At 46.6% G+C, this 27,458-nt stretch overlaps 1 protein-coding gene across 1 annotated transcript in view; it reads right to left on the bottom strand.

Annotated features, from left to right (window-relative positions):
- ACBD6 (acyl-CoA binding domain containing 6) overlaps positions 1 to 25,716 on the bottom strand; it is an 88,181-nt gene extending 62,465 nt beyond the window's left edge. Inside the window, exons 1-4 of the mRNA XM_071751373.1 lie at positions 25,462 to 25,716; positions 18,502 to 18,566; positions 17,877 to 17,973; positions 410 to 492 (exon numbers count right to left, since the gene is read on the bottom strand). Of these exons, the coding sequence (XP_071607474.1) occupies positions 410 to 492; positions 17,877 to 17,973; positions 18,502 to 18,566; positions 25,462 to 25,644 (428 nt within the window). The 5' untranslated portion in view covers positions 25,645 to 25,716. The remainder of the gene's footprint in view (positions 1 to 409; positions 493 to 17,876; positions 17,974 to 18,501; positions 18,567 to 25,461) is intronic.
- Positions 25,717 to 27,458: the final 1,742 nt, after the last annotated feature.

The following is a 27,458-nucleotide window of genomic DNA, read 5'->3' on the forward strand; positions in this document are numbered from 1 at the left end:
AGGCATAAACTCTCCCTGAAGGCCAACACTGTCTAACATAAAAACCTTCACTGAACAACCCTTAATGAATGTATTGGTAAAGAAATAACTAAGTGAAAAAAGGCAGTGTAAAGGCAGTGTCTGAATGGTTTTCTATTAAAAATCTCCAATATTGCCTTTTCTTAGTCATGTAACTAAAATATGGGAAGCCTTGCCCTTCCCCCACATCTCTGTGCTAGCAAAAGGTTACTACCTGGCAATGATACAGGCAGTTATTGATTTAAATGATTATGGACCTGAAAAGTTCTTTCCTGTCATTTATTATTCTGTTGTAGTTGCCACCACACTTGTGCAATATTAAAAAAAAAAGCTTAACAAAGTGACATTACAAAAATAATGTTTTTAACTGAATTCTTTCACGGATAATCACCTGATTGTTTCTTCTTGATATAAAGAGCTGACAACTGGGCCTCCAAATGCAGTTTTGCTTTCCTTTCCCCTCTTCTCTGCCATCTGAAAGAAGAAAAAAAAGAAAAAAAAGAAAAAAAAAAAAGATTGGTCCAGCATCCTGGCTCCCATGCCTTTCCAGCCTGTGCCACCCCTCTGCCATCTCGCACCCCTTCCCCTGCTCCCGAGATGGGATCAGCCCTCTGGAAGCCTCCTTTCACAGCAGATGGTACCCCATAACCCCTCTCCATCCAAGGCAGCTGGATGGACCTCTCAGCAAGCTCTGGATCAAAGCTGGGTCACCCAAAAGGTGTCTGTGGCAGCCTCACTGTCCCACTCAGGAGCCAAAGCATTGCCTGCACAGCACTCCCAGCTCAGGACCCAAAATCTGAGCCTCTGTGAGGCAGCATAATGTTACGTTACTAGATTGCAAAGCTTGCCTTTCTAAATCTATTTAATATAGATTTAAAATTAAATTTTATAATGGGCAGCATTTCCAAATGATTTACTCCCAGGAACTCTAGGATTCGGAATGATTCCCACCATAATAGAAATGAACAATTAGAATAATGATTGATCGATATGGAGCTCCAGGCCTACTTTTTCAATCAAAAAAACCCACAGAAAACCCCACCACCCTGCAGCCTGGGATCTTCAATTGTTTTGACTTCACGTAGATGCCAGACTTTCAGAAAGGGCTAAGTGCCTGTGGTCTGAGTGCCTGACCCTGCTGGTGAAGGGACTGGAGCACAGATCCTATGAGGAGAGGCTGAGGGAGCTGGGGGTGTTGAGGCTGGAGAAGAGGAGGCTCAGGGGAGACCTCATCACTCTCTCCAACTCCCTGAAAGGAGGTTGGAGCCAGGGGGGGGTTGGGCTCTTTTCCCAGGCAACTCTCAGCAAGACAAGAGGGCACAAGAGGTCTCAAGTTGTGCCAGGGGAGGTTTAGGTTGGACATTAGAAAGAATTTCTTTCCGGAGAGGGTGATCAGCCCTTGGAATGGGCTGCCCAGGGAAGGGGTGGATTCTCCATCCCTGGAGATATTTCAAAAGAGCCTGGATGTGGCACTCAGTGCCATGGGCTGGGAACTGCAGTGGGAGTGGATCAAGGGTTGGACTTGATGAGCTCTGAGGTCCCTTCCAACCCAGCCCATTCTATGATTCTATGATTCAAGGGATGCAGGCACCAGAATCCCAGCTCTCACAGGGCATACGGTATCTCAGGTTTTGGATATGCAGTTAAAACTGGTGTGTAGTTTGCAGCAGTAATCCCTGATAAAACCAGCCCATTAATTGCAACATGCTCTTGCCAGTGCACAGTTCTGTGGACTTCCATCAGGAGATTATCACACCCAGGGTGAATAAAACCAGCAGCAAAAGGACAACTGTCCCAGCCTTGCAGTCTCTCACAGCTATTTGCCCATCTTTGATATTGAGGACAGTGGAGATTCAACCAGTACAAAAAATGTTAAAAATTCTTTAATCTATATTTTGTCTTCCCACTACCATTTTTGATTGCTAGTTTTTAAAGTCAGAAACAAGACCTGAGAAAATATCTTTCATCTTTCAAGAGGCAGAAACAGTAAAAAAAAGTCTCCTAGATTAAGTTCACTTCTATGCACAACCAATGCATTTCTACCAAAGATTAATCACATTGACTGAGTACATGTGAAGTCATGGGGAAACTTAGTGTCCTGGTTTGGGCCAGGATAAAGGTGATTTTCTGTCTTCTACTTTTGCTTTTAGTTAAGTCTCCTGTAAGTAGCTGCACTTGCTGAAATTAACAGCCAGTTTCTCAGGCAGTGTGTTCTTCTAGGACTGATAACACTGATGTTTAGAGTTCCAGCCAGAGCCTGGTGTGCAGAGCCAAGGCCACTGCTCAGCTCTGAGGAACATTTTACCCTCCAGAAGGAATAAAGAGGTCCCACCTGCAGCCTCCTTTGGGGAGGAAGGGACAAGAGAGATGCCAGAACTGACCAAACACAGGATTCCATCCCATACACCTCATACTCGGGATAAATTTGAGGCATCATGAGGGCCAAGCCACGCTTCCAGCTGCCTGCCCTTCCTGCCTTTCCTGCTTCCCTTTCCTTCACTCAGCATCCTGGGAGGATTCCATCCCTTCCTCTGCCTGTGCTCCTGATCCATCCCAGCCTGAATCTGTGTGTTCCTGCCTCCAGCTCCCAACTGCTGCTGACCCCAGGAGTCCAGCCTGGACTTTCCCAGGGCTGCCCTGCAGCCTCGGGGGTGACATGAGAGCTACTGGGGGAAAAGGGGGAGGAACGTGGTATCCATTTTCTTGTATATTTGTATAGATTTATTAATTTTTCCTATTTATCATTACTGTTTCATTAAAGTTGTGTAGTTTAGTTTCCAACCCATAAGTCTCTCTCCCTTATTCTCTCTCCTTTCTTATCAGGGAGGAGAGAGAGATTAATAGAGAGCAGCTGTCACTCGGTTTAATTGCCGGGCCAGTGTTAAACCCTGACACTTAGCAATAAAGGCTTTCCCAAAAATGCTCAGGGAAAAACTCTTCTGCCTTTTAATCCACATATAGGTTACTTTATCCAGGGACTGTTTAGCTCATCTCTTTCACACAGAAACCAGCAACTCAATATTCAGTTTTTGAATGCTGAACTGAGCTTATTCCATCGGAGTCCTTGATATGTAGAAAAAGTTTATAAAACATTTAGAGAAAAAGTCTCTGCTATCCTCTGGGGATTTAATGCATGCCTCCAGTCTGCAAAGCCACGAGAGGCAGCATTGTGGTTCTACATCCATCACCACTGGACTTCCCAGGGGGATCAGTCAAGGCTCCCAGGAGTGCTTCTCCCCAGAAATGTTAAGTCTACCTTGATGCAGATTTCAAGTTGTTCCTTTCCAGCTGCCCTTGACAACGTGCCCATGCCACAGGCTCATCTGCCTGCTTCCAATACACTTCCAAATACTGCCAGAACTCACAGGCAGTCTCTGAGCACAACCTAGCAAATGAGGGACAAAGCACTGGCTACTCCCAAACCACATCACAGCTACTGCACTCACGGGAAGCAGTGTTTTTATTTGTGGTTCCCATGAGCTGATGAGATGAGTAACACACAGATGCACTTTCCCTCTAAAATCTCAACATTTCTACAGCAGAAAAGGTCTTTTAAGGCTGGAAAGATGGAAGAAATGCTACATATGCACAGATGATGACCAGGGAATTTAAAGCTTGAATGAAATTAAAAACTGAGACCACACATTCTTTCTCCTCCTTTAAAAAAGGCACTAAATTAACTATGGGACCCTCCATTAAGCCAGCTCAATTTCTTCCACTGCTGGCAGTGCTGTCCAAAAGCACTGCAGATACACAGGTAACTAATGATAGTTAAGAACTAACATGATCCCAGGCTTCCATAATTTGCAGCCTGAACCCAGCAGAGATGACAGCAGCACTACCTGCAGCCAGGGCCACGTGAGATGCTGTAAAAAAGGCAAAATGATCGTGGGCTCCATGAGTGTGAGGAAGTTGCCTTCAAACTGCCAGTTAAAAAAATGTGTGAAGAAAGGGGAATTTGTGACAGCACAGGAAAAAACCTTAAAGGACAGGGCTTGAGTGCCAAAGCACAGGCTGTGGAACACAAGAGATCTTACTGAGGGGATGAAGAAACACAAGGGATGCCTTAAGAGGCAGTGGAATTTCTTGTGTTCTTGTGTCCTGCCCGTTGAATCTTTGCTGCTCGTGTACAATAAAGGCTGATACCAAAGTCACAATTACCCTTGACACTGAACTTTGGTAGGTGGGTCTGGTTTACCAAAGCTGGCATAAATCATGAGTGAATATGTGCTTCAGTATGCAGCAAGTGCACTCATTAAAAGACATCATCGACTCCCTTGACTCCCCACATGTACAGGGAACTCCACTAAGCCCAGAACTATCCTTCTCAAATGTCACCAGGAATGCCAGGAGAAAAGCTGTGCTCCCCCTGAGCAGAGAGCAGAGCATCCTCATCCCTGCCTCAGTGCACTGGATTTGTCAATAAAAGCCTGGCTCAATTCAAGGTACAATCACATCTCGACTGCCTGTCACTGGCAATGCTGCTCCAGACAGCCTCAAAGCCTGACAACTACTTTCTGAGCAAAATGGAAATACAGGGACTAATATTTGCTAACATCATTAATTCTTTTTTTCTCCACTCTCCCTTCTCCCTTTATCCAGGATGTCAAGATGTATACCTTTAAATTGTTGTCAGCCATAAAGCAGACGTTGTGTTCCAGTTCAGAGGTTAACATACAATGACAGACACATTAAAAAACCCTGTCCAATGCCTCACTGACAGTTCCAGCTCCATCTTCTCTTCAACGAGATCTTAGTTCAAACTCACTTATAAGCCTTAACAGCATTAGTGTCTAATCATGATTGAAAAATAAAGGAGAAAGAGAAGATACTTATATCATGCTAAGCATTATGGAAAGAAAAAACAACTAGAGACAAACATTTTCATCGTGCAGGTTTCGAGTTCACCTTCTGTTTTGGTCTTAGAAGCCTCCCATGATCACAGCACGATTCGCTTCTCTCCCTGCATTTTGGAGAGCAGCCTGAAAGTTATTTGTTTCCTGTTTCCTTTGGTGGCCAAACCTGTTGCTATATCCCTGAACACAGGACAGGGATTTGTTATTTTCCACCTCAGAGCCCAAACTTTGTTCCAATCTACACAAACCAGGCTACAACATATTTAACAAGATGGCACTTCTAAGGGCCCTTCCAACAACTCCCTTTAAACTCATTCCAGAACTCATTAGAGATGCAAGTGTACTCACCACTGGTGATAAGCAGGGACTGAACTGACCCAGTGGTACACAGCTATTTTACAGGCAGAGGAATGAATCTGACAGAAGGGAAGGTACAGAGGAGTTACACAGAGACACAGCATAGCATCAGGAACACCACAAGTCTCAGTAAAACCTCTTAAAAAACCAAAGACCGTAACATGGAGTTAAGAGAAGAGGTAGATCCTAGGCATGGGTTAAAGGCAGAGCACCCCAGTTTTATCCAGAGCAAAATGAGAACTTTGCATGTCTAGACACCCAGCAGACAGCAAGAGCTGTTTGGCAAGGCACGTGGCTGTAATCCACCCAGTCCCCTCTCATCTATCTCACTCTGGTTTTTCTCCACACTCAAAAAGCTTTGAGTAGCTTCACATAGAGGCACGTTTAAGAAAAAGAGAAAGCTGTTATCAAAAGAGTTCTTCACATCAAAATACTTGGCTTTGAAGTTACACTGGCAAAACAGTCAAGTTCTTCATCACACATCTTGAAAACAGGAATGTGAGATAAGTTAAATGAGAACTACGTTGCAGGATCTCACACCTGAGCCACTGCAGTGCAAGGAAGAAGTTACCTCCAGTTATATTCAGAGGCTACTTACTGTTTCCTTCTCTTTCTCAAAGTCTGAATGCAACTAGTGCCTGAGCAACAGCTGTATCTGGCTTTACAGGATGGAGACACAAAATGCTCCCAACAAAATTACCACAATCAAAGCTTCCTGTTCCTGCAGGAATGAATAATATACATAATATTCCCATCTGAATTTGCCCTGCATAATTCACCTGGCTGCAGCTGCCCTGTTCCTTCAGGCAGAGGTGTCTGCAGCACAGGAGCTCCCTGGCTTCCCTGCACAGGCACTCACCTTACCTTGCTCCCTACCCATTTGCAGAAAGGTGCCTACAGAACAGCAGAGCAGTGAAAACCTCTGCCTAACAGGGATGTGGCAGCCTTTGGCAGCCACCAAAATCTGCCTTGGGCTCACAGGGTGCCTGCAGGGCTTAGGTGTGCAACCAAGGGTCCTGAGCCACCAAGCCTGGAGGAGTTGCAAGCACTGATGTTCAAGACGTCTGCTTGGCAAGGGCAGGAAAAACCCTGGCCCAGGTCCCACCTTCTAAACTGCACCTCGGAGGTGACCAACATCTCCCATCTCAGCTGCCAAGATAGGACAGGTGGCATCTGGAACCCCATCAGGCTCAGGCCAGATACCAGCAAGCCCCTGAAGTGTCCTGATTGAGTTGTAATTAAGCTGGTAGAGTCTCAGGTGACAAATTTTACAGAAGACTCTTTAGGGAGTTAACCCACCAGTACACCTCAAAGATTGCTCTGCTGGCCAACACCTCCCCTTAATGCTCTGGATTAACATTTCTGAACACAATTTGAGGAGTGAAGAGTATTAGGGAGGCAATAAGAAAATGTGAAGTCTCCTGAAGTTTCAGGCACTCAACCCCCTCCTCTTCCTCTGTGCCACGGCCCAGCCATTCCCCTGGGAAGGGAACCTGGGCAGACACTAATTGTATTTGACAGCAGCAATTACATGGAAGGCTGGGGATTAGAAGCTCGTTAATTGTGCGTGCCATAATTGCTGCCGTCTTTGCCTTCACTAGTTAAGGCCAGTGCCAGGATAACCAAGGGGAGGAGGGTGCTCAGCACCCCAAATGCAGGTGGTCCCAAGACAGGGAGATGTCTCCCAGCACTGCCAGAGGCTCCTGACCCCGGGACAATGCCAGAGGGTCCCCCCGTAGGGAGGTCAGTGAAGCATGAAATAAGGACAAACAATGTCCTCTTCCAAAGGTATTTTCCCCCTCTATCTTTGACTTTACAGCTTGCTGAACTTCACACTACCTGCAGCAGGAGGTAAACATTAACCCTTCAGAGGCAAAGCTGCTAAAGGAAATTATTTTTTTCCATGCCCTGTAAAATTAGGCACTGTGTTCAGCGCTTGAGCAGGACTCATAAAACCCTCCAAATAAATTCCGAATAAATCACACGAGCTCAGCGCTCGGTACAACTCTCCCAGAGAAGCAGAGGCCAGATACACCCCGATGAGTGGGATGTGCAGCTCAGCACCCCTCTCACAACAACCTGCCCGGGTCCCAGCAGCAGCTCAGGGACAGCACTCAGCCCCTGGAGCACTTCCAAGAGACCCCTGAGGATCTGTACAACCTGAGCAAACCACCCAAACGGCAGCACAGTGAGGAGTGGGTTGTTTCTTTTGTTTTAAATACTGAAGGGACAGTAAATATTCCATTAATGGCTCGATAAAGTTTTCTGGTTCTTTCACACCTCACCACAGAATTTTTTCTTAAAATACATGGTGTGAGACAGGGAAAATATTTTATGGATTACATTCAAAACGTAAAAACAAGCACACTATAATTAATGTTGTAGTTAAACAGTGCTGTGATCAAAACCAAGGCCTTTGAGATTACTCACTTAACTTATAGTGAGTTAATTAATAACTGCATCATAATCACAGATGGAAATGAGTAGTAAGGACAGTCAGGGGAGGGGAAATAAACGTAAAATGCTTAACAATTTCGAGCAGGTTTTATGCTTGCTAATAGCTGTGATTTCATGACTCACTGTATACATTAACATGTGCAGGAATGAAATAATATGCTTAATCAAAAAGAGTAATGCAGTGGCTTCCAGTCTTTGAATTGTGAAGCTTTTTCTTTTTTGCTTTTTTTTTTTTTTTAATGGAAAAGCGGACATGGAGGTGGCAAGCACAAGGCCACCAGCAGACTCTCCCTTCATCAGGTATTTTTCATAGATTCCACAGCAAGATGCAGAGTCCTGGTGCCTGCAGACCACAGGGTGAATGTTTGCAACCTCCCAGCATGCAGAAATTAGGAGCTTTTGGGAGAGCAACACAGAGCACTGCATCGTCAGCCCTGGAAGCAATCGATCACTTCTGTCACATCACCCAGATGAAAACCCACAAACAGCCAGGCAGAGGGGGACAAAAATAAGGATACAAACACAGCCTGCACTCTAATTGCTGTTCTTTGTCAATCTAGTAAAGGACACTCACATGGGTTAACACAGACATTTGTATGAGCAAAATACATATTCTGAGCCAAACTGGAAACGCTGAAAGGCTACGCAGCTTGGGATGAAATGTGTTCTGAAGCTTGAAAAATAAAGGCAACCCTAACTTTTGTGAAATAAAGGACTTCAGCCCCCCACACCCAGCCTGCCTGTTGACATATTCATCCCTGCTTGCTGGAGCTGGGGCAGGCAGCAGCCCAGCAGCAGCAGAGGCCAATTCCCCCCCTCACCAAAGGAATGGCTCCAAGGCTGCTGAAATTTGTTTCCTCCATCAGATCTGGGTCGTGAAAGCAGAGGGAGGATTTATGAGCTCTGCAGACAGGGAAATGGCAGAATGAAGTGATCTTCACTGCTCCTTGTCCCCACAGACTCAGGCAAGGGAATGATCAGAACATCCCGGCAGAACAGAAGGTTTCTGAAGTTTTGGTGTAACCTTTCTGAACAGCCTTTAGTGCTGTACACGGACATTGTCTGAGCCTTTCCTTATCTTTGGGCTGCTTGGTTCAGCTTGAAATACTTAGAGGATGCTCTAGAGACATTTAAGGAGTGCCATCTTTTCTTACAATAGAGGTAACTGGCTGCAATAGTGCCGAGTATCTAAGTAGTACATGGCACCTGCTCTTTCAAAGGATAATTATTTTTTCACTTTAGGGGACAAAAAAACATTTACAAGAGATTAACTAATATGTTAGCTGACATCCAGACAAAACACTAATCTCCAGTAATTACACTCAATACCTGCTTGATACTTTGTATAAAGAACAAAGTAAACATAACTACTTAACCTTTTCCCAACATGAAAAGCTGTATTTTCAGTATGGAAACAACCTAATTATTCTCTAGCTTATGTTACACACAAAACAATCGCAGCTATTTTCTCCTAACTAAAAGCACAGGGTTTTTTTTTTTAATCGACACATACTCTATTTTAAACCATCCCCTGCACACAGCCATGTGAAGAGCAGGGTTCACAGGCCCTTCCTGTGGCTGAGTATCAAGTAAAATGTCTACAACTCCAAACCTAAAACTCAAGGCATTATGCACTCCACAGCAAGAGAAACCTGTAACGTCTGCCTATTTCTGCAATTTCTGTAACCAGCTCAGACACAGCAAGTCAAAAGGTCCCCAACAGCTCCACTTACTTTGAAAAATGTGATTTTTTTTTTTTTTTTTATTTCTAGGTTACACCTCTCCCCATATAAAACAGTCAAGCTGCTAGCACTGCTGAGTGGGTTGCTGGCCAAAACAAGAGTCTGATGAAAAGCTGCCATGAGCTCCTGAGTGAGCAGTGGATCAAGCCAAAGCCCCCCCCCCCAGTGCCCACCTTGTGCCACAAGCAGAGACCATCATCCCTGCACCTCCCTGCCTTACTCACCACCTTACTTTACCATCCAGGGCAATGAAAACCACACATGGCATTTAAAGCCCTTCCTTTCCTTACCAAGAATTGCCACCTTAAGGTAAAAATGGCAGAGGGCAACACCTGGTTGGACCTCAGCCACTCCAGTTTGAGGGCTGACATTTTAACAAATTCGACCTCTTACTTCTGGACATTTATTAAGGGGGAAAGAAAAAAGCAGCCAGGTCCCTGCTACACAGAAGGCTCCGTGGTAAAGCACCTTGCCTGATGCTGTTGCATCTTGTCACCATCACATGCCACGTGTTTGATGTATATATATATGTATACTCTATGTATTTATGGTTTTCATTTTTGCCTCTGGTCTGACCAGCATGCAGGGTCTCAATCCACCAGGAATCACGATGCTGGAATGCCACATGCAGCACCCTGCTGCAGCAGCATGCAGCACCAGCAAGGCAGAACTAGGTCTCTTAATTATTCTTTTTTCTGAATACATTCCAGATAGGAAAAGATTCTTTGAATTAGTGCAAGATGATGAAAATTCATTCACTGACACATGCAAAAGGAAAAATATTTCAACTTCGCTTAAGTGTTCAGCCAGAATCACTGCACTGGGAGCTAAAAACAAGCCCTCTGATTTCTTGCTTGCAATTCCAGAGTATCTGGAATTCTTAAGTATCTGCTTTGCCCAGTACACTAACAGCAGAGCACATCATCACTGCTGCACCCCAGCTGGAAATATAGGGGAGAACATTGTTCCAAGCAAAACTTGGCCCTTCCAGGGCTAGTAGGACCACGTATTTAACATTTTGTTTTTAGTGAGGCTGGGCAGATTAAAGAGGGAGAGAAGAGGTATAAATCCTTGTCACAGTAATTCCTTACTTTGAAGGAGGTTAGGCATACAAAAACATGGACAACCTCTGCACAGGGTTCCAGTGCAGCTTTCAACAAACGACTGCATCACTGGTTTGCTTTCTAAACTCCAACCTCTCTAAAACACAGGCTTTGCATCTTGGCACTGCTGTATTTCAATCAATCGCTTGAACGAGGATTGCAATGTCATAAATAAAAGGAGCTGAGACCATAAATTTCTGCAGAGATGTAAAATCAAAAGAGAACAATCTAACAGACTCCCAGGGGGTGGGAGGCTGACACATATTCCAGCTGTTTAGGTTTCTACTACAAGACACTTGTTCGTTTTAACTTTTTCACTTCTGCACAGCTTGCCAGAACCACAATTCCACCACACTGAAAATCTCACTCTGGAGATGGCATTTTGATTTGTGGTCTGCAATAAAATGCAGCAGAGGAGGAAAAAATCCCATTGTTTATCAACACGGCTGGCAAAAGGCAGCAGGGCAGAACAATCCTTCTGTGTGCCAACATCTAACCCCTCTTCAGGACATCCACTAAATGCTCACATACCCCAGGGTGGTTCACAAAAAATCCCAAGTCTGCAGTTCACAAGACTGCCTAAACCCAGAGCACATCAGTCTTACACGCCCCAAAGCCAGAAGCCCAGGGTGGATCAGTTTCGTGGTTTTGTTTTTAATTTCTAGTGTTTCCTTTTCTGATTATTCTGAAATAATAATAATAACCCACCAGGACGCTGGGTTTTATTTTGTTGGGTTTTCTTGTGTTTGCTTTCAAAGGGGAGGAGCTTGACCGGAATTTGAGTTCTCACCAATTTGCTTCTTTCAATGAGTATTTTGAAATAAGAGCCTTAAAAATGCATACAGCAAACTGCAGTTTTTCTTCTTCATTTTGTTACAATTGTTATTCTTAAGTAAAGTTACTATAACTCTGGTAGTAGAAAAAAGGGCCAACATGAAATTCACTACACACAAGGATCTATAAGACCCCAGAATGAAAGGGGAGCACTGGAGAGCAGAGATGCTGGCAGCACTGCTCAGGGCTCCTGTCTCTCCATCTGCATGGCACAGGAAGGCAAGGCAAGCTTTAAGTACCACAGCAATAATCTGATTAGTCTCCACCTTACATGATGCAATTAAATTGCTTTTACACTACAAAAGAAATAAAGTCCCCATCTGTAAAGTTTTTGACCTTGCAGTACAGTAAACCATAAACTGAGGTGTTTACCCAGAGTAACAGCCCAGCAGGTCCTGAGCAAACTGCTGCTGGTGACAGGCAGGGACCCTGCCACATCTTCTCCCTTTCCTGCTCTTCCCACCCCCCTGGTAATCCTGCCCACACCACTCTGCTGCTCTTTCCCAACCACTAAGGGTGGCTGCTTGGACAGATTATCAAAGGAGACATCTGCTTGACTGATACACAAAACAGGAAAACATCAGGGGTGCACTCCTTTTGTTTACAGACTACAGTTTTTCTACTGTATTATTTAATTTCCAGAAGAAATTCCATTGGCCTACAGTACTAACCAAAAAATCCAGACTTCAGCCTGAATATGCAGTGTGATTTACCATTCACTACTGTAATCCCTTAACCTAAAACCTAAAACCTGTAAATAGCAAAAGAGTGAAGCTTCTTGCTCCAGATACAAACAGGCCAGGCTTGAGCAATGAGTCCAAATTTCAGAAGAATTCAGGTTTGGATTTCCATATGCCTGCTTAAACATCACTGGATACACCAGTTGTATCTGAGTCACTAGAAAAAATTTTAAGTTGCCTTGGAGAGCCTAATGAAACACAAAAGGCTCATCAATTTAGATCAATCATGACAGCATTTCAGTAAAACCTGGTGCAACCTACAAAAAGGACAAACTCAGGTCCTCTGCACATCTGGAAATTGTTTCTCCTGTTTTTCCTGCATCCTCAAATTGCAAATTCTCTTCTCCACATTTTAGTTTCCACTTGCTTGGTGCATTTAAACTGTGATAAAGGTGGTTTCAGCAGAAAGAAGGGGGGATGGAGCCCAGCCCTGTAGGGTAACAGGCATCCCACCTTATCAAATATTGCCCCCTGCAGTGCCTCTGCAAAAAACCCACTGGCCACTGGACAAATCGATTTGCTTCATTCCTGCAGGTTTTCCAGCTTACTGGACTCCTCTGAGCCTGCAGCAATAATGCATTTGCTATTTTATTCACTCTGAAGTTTCTTTGCCTTAAGAGTGACAGCCTGTTCTCCAGGGGTCATCTCCCAGCTGCTCCAAGCACCATGACTCAGTGCTGCCACACCAACACACTGGAGGTATTTTACTCCTCTTGAGCACTTGGTCCAGAGAAATAAATCCTCCTCTACCCAAACAAGGCACAGAATAACAAGTGGGGAAAAAAAAATATATAAATCCACAGTCTGAAAGTATCAGCACTGGAATTTCAAACCTTTAAGGTTTGAAACATCTAAAAGGTATTTGGTGAATATCTGTTTTCCTTGAACTTGAGCTCTCTTCCAGCTTTGCCTTAGAGACACATCTCTGCACTTCAGATTTCCTCATTACACAGGAGAAATCTTATTAAATGCATTATTGGTGAAGTTGGATCAAGTCAAAATGCTTAATTTTTTATTATTTTTTTTAAGGAAACAGAAAAATTATTAAGTCCTCCCGTGAGTTTCCACAGTCAAGGCAAATAGGAAGAAGGCCTCTAAGTGTTTTGGGGAAAGATGCCACTGAAGTCAGCAGTGTGACAAGCTGCTGAGACTGGAGCTGGTAAGTGTGCAATGCAAGAAATATGAAAAGGAAATATTTAGAATCAAGAGATGCCAAAACTGTAATCAGCAAATGGAAGGCTAAAACTGATGAGCAGATCTGGATGCATTTTTTATTATTTATTTTTATTGTTTGAGCTGTGCTGTAGAACTGTCTTGTTACAAGAAACAATCAATAACAGCTCCTAAGGGCCTGACTGCAGCGTGGTGCCCACACCTCTGCCCACACCCCTGTGACATCAGCTCAGCTGAAGAGAGGCAGACCACGGTGTCCTGCTCCCACCTCCAGACCAGCAGTGCCTGCAGACAGGAGCCCCAAGGGCAGCCTGAGGTCTGGAAAATCAGGATGCCTAAAGCCAAGAGGGAGCTGGGATAAACCACGAGCACGTGGGGGAATGGAAACACAGCCAGACTGCCTGAAAAACCTGCAAATACTGCAAGGGCCCAGTTTTAACAGTAGGGACAGTGGCAGGCATGAGGACACAGGGATTGCACAGAGGGAAGACAAGCACTGAGTGAAACCTCCCAACACCACCCCACTGCTGAGCCCACACAGGGGCACCACAGAGACACAGGGAAAAGGGCAGCAGAGGTGGGTATGTGCAGCAGGGTGGGCATGTGCAGGCAACAAGCTGCAGATGGGTTGCCAAGCTGGCAGGTGGGACATCCCTGCCAAACACACACACATCAGCAAAGGCCACCAGAAAAGCAGGAAGGCAACAGGTGAACCTAGGAGAAGGCAAGCAGCTGGGATACATGCACCTCTATAGCCAACCCAAAGCAGTGGGAGGCCTTGGCTTCATGAAACCTTTCTTTTTAAGGATAGAGAATACAAAAGAAATGCTTCATAAATCATTCTGTTCTGGAGGAAGAGTGAATAGACTTGAAGGACAGGTGATGTCTCTGAAATATGCAAATGGAGCTGAGCTGGCCCAAGCAATTACCTTTCCACTGCCTGGAAGTTGAGACTGAAAGGAATGACTCACAAGAATGAAGGAGAAACAAAAGAGGTGCTAAAAGGTAGAAGATGACTAAGGAAGACTGCATCAAGAAGAGAATGGAGACAAGTATGGACAAGTATAGTCCTGACCTCCTACTAACAGCTATTCTTGGGAAAAAGAGCAAAACAACATATGACACAAACCACTAATATTAAGACCCTTGCCAAGAGAAGACAACCTAACTAACTGCAAAACTTCCAGAAAGGCAATCGTGATGGCAGTTCCTGCACTTCTGGGTTCAAGGTAAAGAGAGCAAGGAAATTCCTGCAGCTTCATGCACGCAGAGATAATGTATTTCACCTCAATACCCTTTAGATTATGTTATTTTAAAGATTTCCTAGCAAATGAAATAGCTGAAAACAAACGCAGAACAACCCTTTCTTTCCAATTTCTCAAACAATGCCCTGAAAGAAAAGATCAGACATGACTATCAGGCAACCTGCTTGCAGCAAGGGTGAAGAAGAAACTAAAGCACATTGGGAACAGCCATGGTGATGAACCAGGGATGGGTCACTACTGTCAGAAGTGGTATACAAGCTTCCCAGAGCAGAGAACAGCTCTGCCACTGCCTCTTCCCGTTCAGTTGTCTCCTAAAAAAGTGCAGGAACAGGAAGCAGCAGGTCAGGTTTTGGCTGCTATTGGTGTTCCCGTTGCTTCTGAACACAAACTCAGTGTGTTCCTGGCTGCATCAGAATGCTATTACTTTTGTGGGGTTTTTCCATCAAAAAGGAACAATAATTGCTAAATTACAGCAGTTACAGTCTGATGGTGCAAATGGACTGATACAAAGATTGCAAGGTTAACATGAAAGAATGAATCAGTGAAGAATCAAGACACAGGAATGAAGAAATGGTTCTATTTGGACTGCATAAGAAACACTGCACTTAGTTCCATTCTGTTTATTAAGAAAAATACTGACAGCCTGAAAGCTGCAAAACACCAGCAAATCTGCTGGGGAAAAATTGATAAGGTGTTTCCAAGTCTTAAATTCTGATTAGGTAGTACCAAAGAACTAAGACATTGAAAACCCCTTGCAAATATTATGAAACAGGAACCTGAGGAGGATGTAAGATAACAAACAAGACAAACTTTAATGAGATGAACTTTAACGAGAAAAGAAAAATACAGGTAATATTGAGAAAACTTAAAAAGAGCAAAAGTAATGAAGCTGCACAATGAGAAATTCAACACCTTTGTACTGTAACTACTATTTACGATTCACAATGATCTGAAAGCTGAACTTTTTACATTTCTACCAAGCAGTTTACACAGCTTTTAAGCAAATACCAGGAGTATTTAATTCATGATCTAGTGAACGTAAGAGAAATTCAAAGGAACCCAGAAGATAAGCACGTAAAGGAGACACAATGACAGTGATGAAGCACCTTGTAATGTACCCACAGATCTTTTCTATAAATTCAATTTGAAATTTGAAGACTGAAATAGCTATTTTATCTCCATCCCCTGACACATGCATCACCATCATTTTAAAGAAGAGAGCTCCCTCTCGTGGCTCCAGGAAAAAAGGGCTGCAGCCTCCGTAGAGCCACATGAGTGAGAGGAACCCTGACACCAGTCTTGTCGTATAAAAGTGGAATTAAAAGGAAGATGTAAGAGGAAGGAGAGGTGACGTCTTTTAAAGAAAGCAGTGTCACCTGGACTTTAGTGCTAACCTTTAAATTGCACACTCTGCCAATGTGACTCCTCTGCCAGGCCTTTCTTCACCTGAGCACGTTGCTTCGACGTGAAGGCCTCAGACTTCCTGACAGGTTTCTCAGCTCAGCCATAGGCAAGGCACATGAAAAGGAAAGAGCCATGCCAAGAAATGCCCTGTGGATTTTCCTCAGCATTATAGTTCCATGCACTGAGACCAGGCAGAGGTAAAAAAATCAATGGATTCAAAGAGCCAAGAAATCTATGCACAGTCACATGAACCACTCTGATACCTCTGCCCTGCCATCTGCATAGAAACTTCTGTTCAGGCTCCAGCATCACTTTTCTGCAAGCTCACACTTCTTGCATCAATTACTCAAAAAAAAGGGAGGAGGGAGCAACACATGGATGACCAAACACTGGTACAACAGCATCACCCAGCAAAGCTGAGCTTCTGCTGGGTCCTGGGGACAGCAGTGGGGAGGCAGATGATCACATGCACTCCTCACCTCAGCAGAAGATGGGAGGAGCAGTGCTGAAAACTCTCTTTCTGTGCTGTATTGCTTCCCTAATATATTTTAGACTAACAGATCATTCCACTTCCCTTGCTGACAGCTGTGTAACCCACGGGTCACACGTGTGACAGTATTTCTATGAGGCAAGAAAGTGAAGGCAGTACCCAGAGCAAAGCTTGTCACCACGCGTGAGAAGTCTTTTTATGAACAGAAGCTCTCCCCATAAAAATTCAGGAAAATGTTGGGTGTTCTGGGTGGGTTTTTTTTTCATTGTTCAATGAATATTTGTATAGGAATATGGAATGGTTTGGGTTGGAATTTTATCTAGTTCTAGTCCCCTGCACATTTAACTTTTCAGTGCTAAACGCTTTCTTCATTCAGGATCCTACATGGATTCTTTTAAAATTACTTTAATCCTGTATGAGAATTTCAGTTCAGACAAGAATTTATACAGCTTGCAGCTGGATTTTGCTATCTTCACTGCATGGAAAACTCTTTTACCCAGGGGCATTAAAAAGGCTTCCCTCTAAATGGCAACATTGCTTTGCTGCATAACCAGGATCAACACCATGAAACATGAACTCCTGAGGACAAAGCAATCACTCTGAAGTATCCCAAACAGCACCAGAAGACAACTGACAATCAAATTCTTGATACACAGGCTGATGCTCATGCAATATTTTGCTTCTGAAGCACACAACCAAAAAAGAATCAATTTCCTACCATGAAAGAAATGACCATGCCTTCAGCATTTTGCTATTAGTGAAATACCTCCACTCTATCTCCCATCAAAGGCAATACTTTTTCTAGAGAGCAAACCTCTTTAAAAATTATATAAAGAACAGCCTATAACCAGGGAGATCTCCCTACATATTCAATCAAGTAATAAACCTGGTAGATGAAAGACAGGTTAATTAAAATGACAGTGCAGTCTCCCTGTCACATACACATACAGGACTTACAAATACACTTGTGATGTTGGAGTACCTAATCATAATCAGATTTGGTAATTTGCTGCATCCAAACAAAAAGGAAACATTTTTAGAATTGATCATTCAGTTCATGTCACTTTCATGGAGATTACTTTGTATTGATCAACATTTAAATAGTAGTTGAAAACAGAAAGATGAGAAAAGGATAAAAAGTATCTTTACATGCTAAATACAGCATGAACCAATAAAAGCAAAATAAATTAAATCACTATGGCCAAACCAACCCCGTGCATGCGCTCACGGTAATGAAGATAATTATGAATAAAAGAGATGGTTCCTCATGTTTCAGGCATAACAAAAGGAGAGTTTTTTTAAATGAATTTAGACTTTAATCTGCTCAAAATGAAGTTTGCCATGAAGCAATTAAAAACTGTGTGAGGCTGAACCACTGTCAGCTTTACAAAGACAAATGCTCGTTTCTCTTCTGAACAGTATTTTCATGCTTCCTACCTGAGGATTCCAACTGGGGTCCAGTTTTTTCACTGCAGCAACATATTCCTGCATAGCTTGATGAGGGTTGGTGTCTCCCAGGGCTTTCCAAGCCTCCCTAGAAGAGAGAGCAAAACATCTGTGAACCACTCAGAGACAGCACAATATATTTTTATGGTGTCAGCAGTAGGACACAGCAAACAGGTCCAGCTAAATATCTCCAAAGAAGGGTACAAAGCCACCTTTCATGGAGTTTGAAAGGATCACCTTTTCTCTAAAGCCACGAGTGGGCACTGCCAGTGCAGTTCTCTGCTGTGAAGACATCTTTAAGGGAACTGTGATCCAAGCTGGAACATAGCTGGTGTTCACTAAGTGAAGCCCTGGGTAAAGCTGCAGCTATTTTCACATTTCTGTTGTATGCAGCCTCACCCTGGATCAACAAGGTAAACACAAGAGTCTGATATTTCATGTCTGCATCAGGCACAGCAGCAAACACTTCCCTGTTAAACAAAGGATTTTAGCAGGAGTTCAGTGACAGACCCTCCTAACTTGTAACTTTCAGGTCCAGGATCTGTACACAGAGGAGATAAGATACAACAAAAAGAAGAGCCAGAAATTGCTAAGCATTACAAAGGTTTCCTCTTACCATTTCTGCTTTCCCTCAAAATCAAAGAAGCTTGGCTTGGGAGTGTTACAGGTTCCAAATTTCACCTGAAAAAAAAAAAAAAAAATTCCTTCTGTTAGAACAAAGCAAAGGGAGGACTTGCATAAAGAAATACTGGTTTCTGATGGTTTCAGGGTAATTTGTTCTTGTGGCAGAGGAAAGGTTTTTGAGGGAAAGAACAGAGACAACCCTGTTCTACCCTCATTTTAACACTCTTGCAGATGTTGCCCCCCTTGCAACCCTGTGTTTTCTTTGTGCCGTGCAAGGGAAGCAATTCTGCTCTGCAGCTCATTTCTCCTGCAGGTTACCTGAGCAGGACTCCCAGCAAACCACTTCTCACTTAGTGTTATGTTCACTGCCCAGCCAAATGCCTCATCCTCCACCAGTACCCAGAAAAATCCTGGTGATTAAGGGTCACTACAGAGATGATTGTTCATTAAGGTTGAAAATTCCCCTGCTTCCAGCAGAAAGCTCAAGTAAACAGACTCGGCTTAATTGTTTCTGAGGTCCTTGGATGGCAAGGGGACAAACTCAGAGCAAAGGAATGCCAAGCAGCTTCTGGTTCTGCCCTGAGGCATCTGCCTGCATAGGAAGCACACCGTGAGAGACAAGCCAAGGCCTGGGCAGGGACACGGGCCAGTCTGCCAAAAGCAAGCCAAAAATTAAAATGGAAGGATAAAAGAAAGAAAAAACACAGGGAAGCAAAGGAAAGAGCCAGTACTGGTGGACAGATATATGGAAAAAAAATCTCATAGCCAGTCTAAAATGGATTTGGTGCCAGTGGGAATCAGGCAGTTTTCCACAGAGTGCTGTACTGGTGGGACAAAGACCACCTTCTCACAACAGGGATGTCTAGAACCACATCTCCTTTGTAAGTTTGCTCACAAAGGGCAACACAGGGGACTGAGAGAGGCTACACCTGCCCAGGGCTCTGAGAGCACAGCCAGGGTGTCCCTGTGAGGAGGACAGAGCTGTCAGCTGCCCCAGGAGCAGAGCAGGAACAGGCTCAGGAGAAGTTACAAGTGAATGTGCCTCTGTCCCTGCCTGGAGAAGCCAGGGAGCAGAGGTCAGAAGCCACCAGATCTGGCTGTTATCAGTGCCCCTGCCTTCCAGAACATAAAGCCCTTCCTTTGCACACAGGGATCACTGGTAAAATGAATCTAACATCTAACTGAAATGAAAACACCATTGTGCTAGGGAGTGAGTTTCACCAAGACATGGGAATTTAACTTTTATTACAAAAAAAAAAAAAAAAAAAAAAAAAAAGTGCTACATATCCCCCCCAGGGCTGATGGATGAAAAAAGAGTGGAGAAGCCAGAGGAGAACCACAGCTCCAAATGCAGCAGCCCCTGGAATACAGGAAGCACAGCAAGGCCCCATAGCACCAGGCACAGCTCAGGGCAAGAGCAGCCCAGGACAGACACAATATTTAATATTAAAAGAGACCCCCAGAGGGGCACCCAGGTATGTTCTGGAGGTAGGCAAAGGCTGCTAGTTGGATGTTTTGTTAGTGAAGTAAAACTAAACTGCATTCCCTAAACGTTTTATGAATTCTCAAGTGTTCAGGCAGGTGAGTTGCTTAAATCAACAAACAATTCTTCACCTTACCAGGGTAGGGATTTTATGCTGAGGATGGAACCATTACTCAGGCTTTAAAGAGAGCATGCCCATGCTGAGAGATATTTATTAGTTACACTATGTTTTCATTTAGTGTTGGAGGATATGAGTGACTAACTGAAATGAATTTTCTGTACATCTGACTGCCTCCCAGTGAGCAATTCTTTCAAATTAGAACATCTTAGCTGGCCTTTATAACAACATATCACTGCTCCTGGGGAAAGATGAAAAAGGGCTATCAACAGTTAAGTCCTATAAATCAGTCAGGATTCATGCAGTGTAAATGCTTTTTCCAGTGCTCAGAAATGGATTGGACAACTTGTTTTAAAAAGCCAAACAAACGTGGAAATAAAATGCAAATTCATTATCTGTATGGAAAATGCCTACTTGGCAGTTCTGTAGTTCAACATCTTAAGTGCAAAAACTGGCCAAGTTGGATAAAAAAAAAAATATCTGGTTTAATATTAATTTTCCACTGCCATCATCAAAACACGACAGCAGTTTCTTCTCTTTGGATTTGGCATTCAAAGGCTGTTCCAGCATCAAGAAAGCCCATTAGTACCAGAGCTGGTAATACAAATCAAGGAACAGTAGTTAAATTTCATCCATCAAGAGGGGAAAAGACAGTGTGCTTGTGCCCTGTTTGCTATTTTAAGATATCAAAAAGGCTTGCAGTGGCTTTGTTGGACGGAATAAAATAAAGGTTTTGGCTTCCCTCTTTTTGTTGAAAGACTCCATAAGGGCTCAGAAACCAGACAGGCCAGAGGGGACCTGAGCCTGAGCTGGGGAGGGGGAGTTCAGGCCAAATATGTCAATGCTGACAAATAGTGTGGGGTGGAACTTTGTAAAGGACTCTCCTTTCTGCCTTGTCTTCCTGCTACTCCCCTGGAGAGCCTCAAAGGCTTTTTTTCTCCACAACCAGCAGAAAGACCAGAGCCTGTCTGAGCATTTCAAGTCAAGAGCTTCTCATTCTGCATCAACAAAATAATTACAGATGGTCTCCAGGGGGCTGACTGGTCACTTGATGCTTAGCTCTCCTCATTTACAGATCATCAGCTGCATTAAAAAAAAAAAAAAAAAAAGACAGCCAGAATGCATGAAATACTTTCCTAGTATTGCTTTGGCATGCAGAGCTGCCTGCAGACACCATATTCATGAAGTGTAGGAAGATGACCCAGCAGCCCCAAGTGGAAAGTGTCTGCAGACATCTCCATTTGTGACCAGAAGGGACATTCAGAAACCTTGGATGAAGCCTTCACCCAAGAGCTGAAGGTCAGAACCTCCAGAAAAGTGCCCAGACAGAGAGATGCTCAGAGATTTGTTAGCACTGCATATCACACATCTGCAACTTCAGCTGTTCCAGACTGGAAGAAACCTTCACATTCTCCTTCCATGTTACTCCAAAACTGATCCTTCCTCCTGCCCCTCCTCCTGGTGGTGGTGAACTGTCTCCTTCCTAATTTTTCAACTAATACATTTATACCTCAGTGAGTTTCAGCCAAATATTCTTACTTGATTGTAAATCTTGCAAGGTGGATCATATTTGCAGCTTCCCTAGGGACTGGTAAAAGCACTCACCCCCATGGGCAGCAAGACCAAACCCTTTAACTGTGCACAGGCCAAGTGAGCTGAATTTCCCTGCCAGGACAGGAATTCCTGCCCTGTTAACCTGCCCCAGCCTGGGGGAAAATGGCTGAAAGCTCAATGGCTGAAAGTGGGGCACAGGAAGAACAAGCAAGTATCAACCACAGAGGCAAAGGGACCCGACCCTGATGACCAAGGGACTGCATGTCCCAGAGAGACAAAGTGACACTGGTAACACCAGCATCACCCCACTCCTGGCAGCAGGACACTGCAGGGAGAAAATCCTGTGTTTAAGGCAGATCTGTGGCACCATGTTCTACCATATTTAAAAGACACCATGCAAAAATGGGATTTTATTCTTGAACCAACTCTCGGGGACAGTGTGAGCCCTGCCTTGCCTGTGCTTCCAGCTTGTCTGCAACTCTCAGCATTTCCTGAGGCCCCAGCACATCTTCCTGGCAGGGCAGTTTTCTCAAGAAGAGCATTTTCAGCAAGCAGTGCCGGGTCCTGCACTTTGGCCACAAGAACCCCATGGGGAGCTCCAGGCTGGGCACAGAGTGGCTGAGAGCAGCCAGACAGAGAGGGAGCTGGGAGTCTGGATTGCCAGGAAGCTGAAGAGGAGGCAGCAGTGTGCCCAGGTGGCCAAGAAGGCCAATGGCATCCTGGGCTGGCTCAGGAACAGCGTGGCCAGCAGGTCCAGGGAAGGGATTCTGCCCCTGTGCTCAGCCCTGGGGAGGCCACAGCTTGAGTCCTGTGTCCAGTTCTGGGCCCCTCAGCTCAGGAAGGAGATTGAGGTGCTGGAGCAGGTCCAAAGGAGGCAACTGGGCTGGGGAAGGGACTGGAGCACAGATCCTATGAGGAGAGGCTGAGGGAGCTGGGGGTGTTGAGGCTGGAGAAGAGGAGGCTCAGGGGAGACCTCATCACTCTCTCCAACTCCCTGAAAGGAGGTTGGAGCCAGGGGGGGGTTGGGCTCTTTTCCCAGGCAACCCTCAGCAAGACAAGAGGGCACAAGAGGTCTCAAGTTGTGCCAGGGGAGGTTTAGGTTGGACATTAGAAAGAATTTCTTTACTGAGAGGGTGTTCAGCCATTGGAATGGGCTGCCCAGGGAAGGGGTGGATTCTCCATCCCTGGAGATATTTCAAAAGAGCCTGGATGTGGCACTCAGTGCCATGGGCTGGGAACTGCAGTGGGAGTGGATCAAGGGTTGGACTTGATGAGCTCTGAGGTCCCTTCCAACCCAGCCCATTCTAGGATTCTATGATTTCCAGCAAGTTCTGGATTCCCCCCCTCTCTGAATGAGAGCCCCATTGCTGTGCTTTTGGAACCTCAGCTTTTTGCACCCTCACCATAACAGGCAAATTCTGTTTTCACTTCACCACTACAGACCCAAGGTCCCGACAAGCAATTTGCCCAAACCCACACAAAATAAGGGGAGAAACAGAAAAGCAGTTGCAGCCCAGAGCCCTATCACCTGGCCTGTTCTTCTTCCTGTTCTGGGGCAGAGTCATAAACTCAGCAACATCTTCACAAAACCTCACAGGAGATGACAACTAAGCAATTCCCTCATTTTCAAGTCTCTGACACATAAACAAAATCAGAGAGAAAAGCAATAAAATCCCGAAATGGCCTCCAATAAAAGGTAATAAAAATCCAGGAAAATGCCTATATACCCAAACAGTTTGAAATAAATAACACACAGTATCTTAACACAGAGCTCAGCTGTTACTGTCACCTCTTTTACGATGGTGCCGTGTCTTAAATCACGGCCCGTGGTGACAGAAAACACTAAAGTGAGGAGAGACAAGGATGCCAAATCAAGGACAGTGGACAGATCTGAGTCAGCACCTTTTCTGCACCAGCAATACTGCTGCCCACCCCAGTAATATATTAGCAGCCCGTTATGCATACTGATACAACTGCTGTAATTAAGTAGAGAACTTGCATTCGGCACCCTCGTTGTGATTTAAAGCACCAAACGCTGCCAAGCCCCCGAGTTAGCAGAGCCCAAGCCTGCAGGAGCTCTGCTCCCGTCGCCGGCGCTGCCCTCCCAGGGACTCCCCAACGGGGGCAGCACCTTCCCGGGCAACACCGGGGGCCAAGAAACCCGGCAGCACAAAGGCACCCGGGGCTGCAGCCTCCTTGGCCCAGGAGGGCCCGAGGGGGAGAGGACAGAAGTGCCCTGTTCCCCTCAGCTGAAGGCAAAAGGAAATCTCTGCTGAGAACGTTGGTTATCAGCTTTTTCTGACTCGTGTACAAACTGTTGTTTCTGATGCCATTATTTTTTAGCATTAAACACCTTGTTGGGCTTGCAGAGGAAGCCCTCTGGAGCCTGCTGACACCCAACGAGCTGTTGTAAGCAATTAATGCCTCCCCGTTTCCACTCTGGACAAAGCATTTTGCAAACAGAGTGAAAAACAAGAAGTTATTTGCAACAAATCTCTTGAGAAGACAGACAAAAAATCGCAGAGGAGAAAACACCCTTTTCTTTCATCTCAGCTGGGGCATCACCTTGTAACTCTTAACTCTCCTCGTATTTTTTTTCCTCCCCTCCTTTTTCTCAGAAAGGGAGAAACCTGTGGAAGCACTAGAAATATCTGGAAACTATGCCTCACGTGACCAGCCTGCTTTTAAAACAATTAATGATCCACAAACCACAGCCTAGAAGCCACCAGGTCAGAGGATAACTAAATATTGCCCTGAAAAATGAAAACACTTGCAAGTGGCAGCAGCAGGACAAGGGTATTCCACGTGGGAGGAAGATCAGGGGGAAGGTGTGCACACCCAGCTTTGAGTAGTAACCCAAACAGGCTGAGATTCCCTCTTCAAGTCCAGGCAGCATCTCTTGCCACACACCTGACTCAGATTTGCACTTTTATTCTTTAGTCTTTCAAGTGTAACAATACTTAATTAATTTATTTGTTTGTTTCTCCAGTTTAGGTGAATATCACAGTCCTTTCTAGCCTAATTGGTGCTTTTTTGTTCGACTTAACTTTTCCTTTTTTTTTTTTTTTTTTTTTTTTTTTTTGGGGGACAAATCCTGGGGTTGTGACTGTGACTGGATGTGGAGTCATTACAGGTAGAACCAAGCAGTTCAGTTTCCCAGCCCACTCTAAAGCCCTCCACAGGCAGATCTGCACAGACACGTCCTTCATCAGAACCCTAAAGATCTAAGTTTGTGTTGGGATCATTACTGGAACCCTTCCATCACCCCCTCCAAACCCTCACCCTGCAGAAGCAGGGACCTGGCCAGCACAGCTCTGGTCTCCACACCCCCCCTGCTCACTCCCGCAAGGCCGAATCCCCCACACCAACACCCGGCTTCAATCCCCTCCCCGGTGCGCTGGAGCCAACCCCACGGTCGCGGTGTCAGAGGAGCGTGGGGCAGCACTAAGGGTGTCCCGGCTGAGCCAGGGGAGGGCTGAGGCACCCCTGGAGGGAATTCAGCAGACTCTGCCCTCACCGGACTTCATCTGCTTCCACCACAGCCAAAGCCGCGGGCACCGGTGTCAGCGGGAACCTCCCTCTCTTCTCTCCCCCCGACACAACTTTTTTGCCCCGGGCATCCTCGCATCCTTCCTGCGGCCGCACAGGCCCTGGGCCGGTAGCCCAAGGAGCGCCCCAGGCCCAGCCTCTCGGCGCCTGCTCAGCTCCCCCCCCTCCCCTTCATTGCTCTGCCCGGGCCGCACGTCCCGGCGGTACCGGCGCTCAGGCCGGGCCGGGCCGCCCCAGTGCCGCCTCACCTGCTTGTAACGGGCGTAGAGGTAGAGCAGCTGCTCCTTGCTGGCGGCGGGCAGCAGCCCCGGCAGGCGCTCTGCCGCCTGCTCGAATATCGCGGGCAGGTCTGGTCCCGGCGGCAGCGCCGTCTCCCCGGAGCCCGAGCTGCCCTCACCGCCGCTCTCCGCCGCCTGCGGGGGCGACGCCATGGCGGCCCGGGTCCGCCGCCACAACCGTCCCCCCTTGCACCTCGGTACGCGACAACGGGGCCGCCCACCAGAAACGAGTGCCGCGACCGACGGTTCCGGGGCGGCGGCGGGCGGGAGGGCTGCGGGGCACATTCCTCCCCCCCACTCCCCACCCCACGCTCGGCTGCGGAAACCCCGCGGCCGCGGCTCCGCTGCGGGGGCTGCAGGCAAACACCTGCGCGGGGGGCTGTCCGCACCCTTGCGCTTTTTATAACCTTTGCCAAACGTGAGCTCCCCCGCACCCCAAACCCCCCCCTTGGCGCTCGGCGGGCACCCCCCAGCTCCTGTCCCGGGGACCGACGCCGCTGCCCAGCCTGGGGCAGACCCGCGGGCAGACCCGCCGCCTCCCCCGATGCCGCTAGAGGGCACTCGCGGGCCGCCCGCGGCTCCCCAGCCCGTTCCGGGGAGGGACGGCGGCCAAAGACCCTCCCGGAGCGAAGGGCCGGGGGGCGGCTGTGCCCGGATCCTCCCGGGGGCCGAGGGGCCCGGGGTGGGGGCGGGAGGGGGCTGTGCCTGTCCTGCCCAACGCTCCGGGGAGTCCCGGCCAAGCGCCGGCCCAAAGCCTGGTTTATATTTAGCCCGAGCGGAAAGTTTCTCCCCCCGTCCCTGGCACAGCTGTCGAATCCATCTGCCTCCTCCACCCCCTGCCTCAGCAAATGGCAGCCCCGGGTCCCGTCGGGGAAACCTGAAGGATCGCCCTGGTTCATGTCCCAGACACCACAGGCTCGTTCCCGCAGCCTGGGGGCAACGCACGCACCCGTCTTCCCATGCTGCGCCCTGCAGGAGTTGCGCCCAGAAAAGACCTTCCATCCGAGTCAGGGATTACCTGGCTTTTTATTCTCTTACTCCCTTCACAAGCCCCACTGGGTGCTGGAAGGGGAAAAAAAACCCAGACATGGCCAGGGCAGCAAGTGGGAGTATCACTGGGGTACCTGGACCATCTTCAGGACCACCAGCACTCCCCCACCAGACCACCCACCATAATGGCCCCAGCCCCGGGCAGGAAGGGGGTTGGGGTCCAACCGAGGGAGAATGGACACGCTGGACCAGCCCCACATGGAGCAAAAATGGACTCCCGGATCCCCACCTGTGGAGGAAGGGCAGTGGGACTGTACCAGAGCTGAGATGGGCTCTTCTGTTCCAGACCCAGCAGGATGCCTGCAAGCATCCATTTTCCCCTGGGCTGCCTGCTGGGGGGCTAAGGGTGCTCTGTGAGCGGGTCTGGAGCCCCTGCAGCCTCCATGCCTGTGCGGGGGGGGGACCAAGCCCCGGGTTGAACCCGTAAGAGGGAGAAAGGTGGGCACGGCCTGGCTCTGCTGCTCGCAAATAAAAAGAGAACACCTCCTCTCCATTGCGTGACTGACAGCCCGCCCCAGAACCAGCCCGCAGTGTTTACACCCAGCTCATCAGCTCATCCTCCCCGCACTTCGGCTCCGTCCCGCCCGCTGCCTCGCTCCCCAGCGTGGGGAACCATCGCCCAGCGTTCGGCAAGGGACAGGCAGCCGGGCAGGATGAAAATCTCTTGGAATGGCTTGGGAAAAGTAACTCGCAGCAAATTAACCGAAGCGCAGCCTCCGCGGCTCGTCTCCATGGTGAGACCTCGGGTCTTAGCTCCGTTTCTTTGCTACAGTTCTTACAGTTCCTGCTACATCTCGCTCACTTTTTCCTTGCTTTTTTTTTTTTTTTTTTTTTTTTTAATAGAATGACTGCACCGAGGGCCTGATCCCTCCTCCCACCCCCTCACTTTGTCAGGCGTGGGAGCAGGTTTGATGCAA

This window comes from Heliangelus exortis, chromosome 8 (genome assembly GCF_036169615.1).
Source record: "Heliangelus exortis chromosome 8, bHelExo1.hap1, whole genome shotgun sequence".
Classification (NCBI taxonomy): Eukaryota; Metazoa; Chordata; class Aves; order Apodiformes; family Trochilidae; genus Heliangelus; species Heliangelus exortis.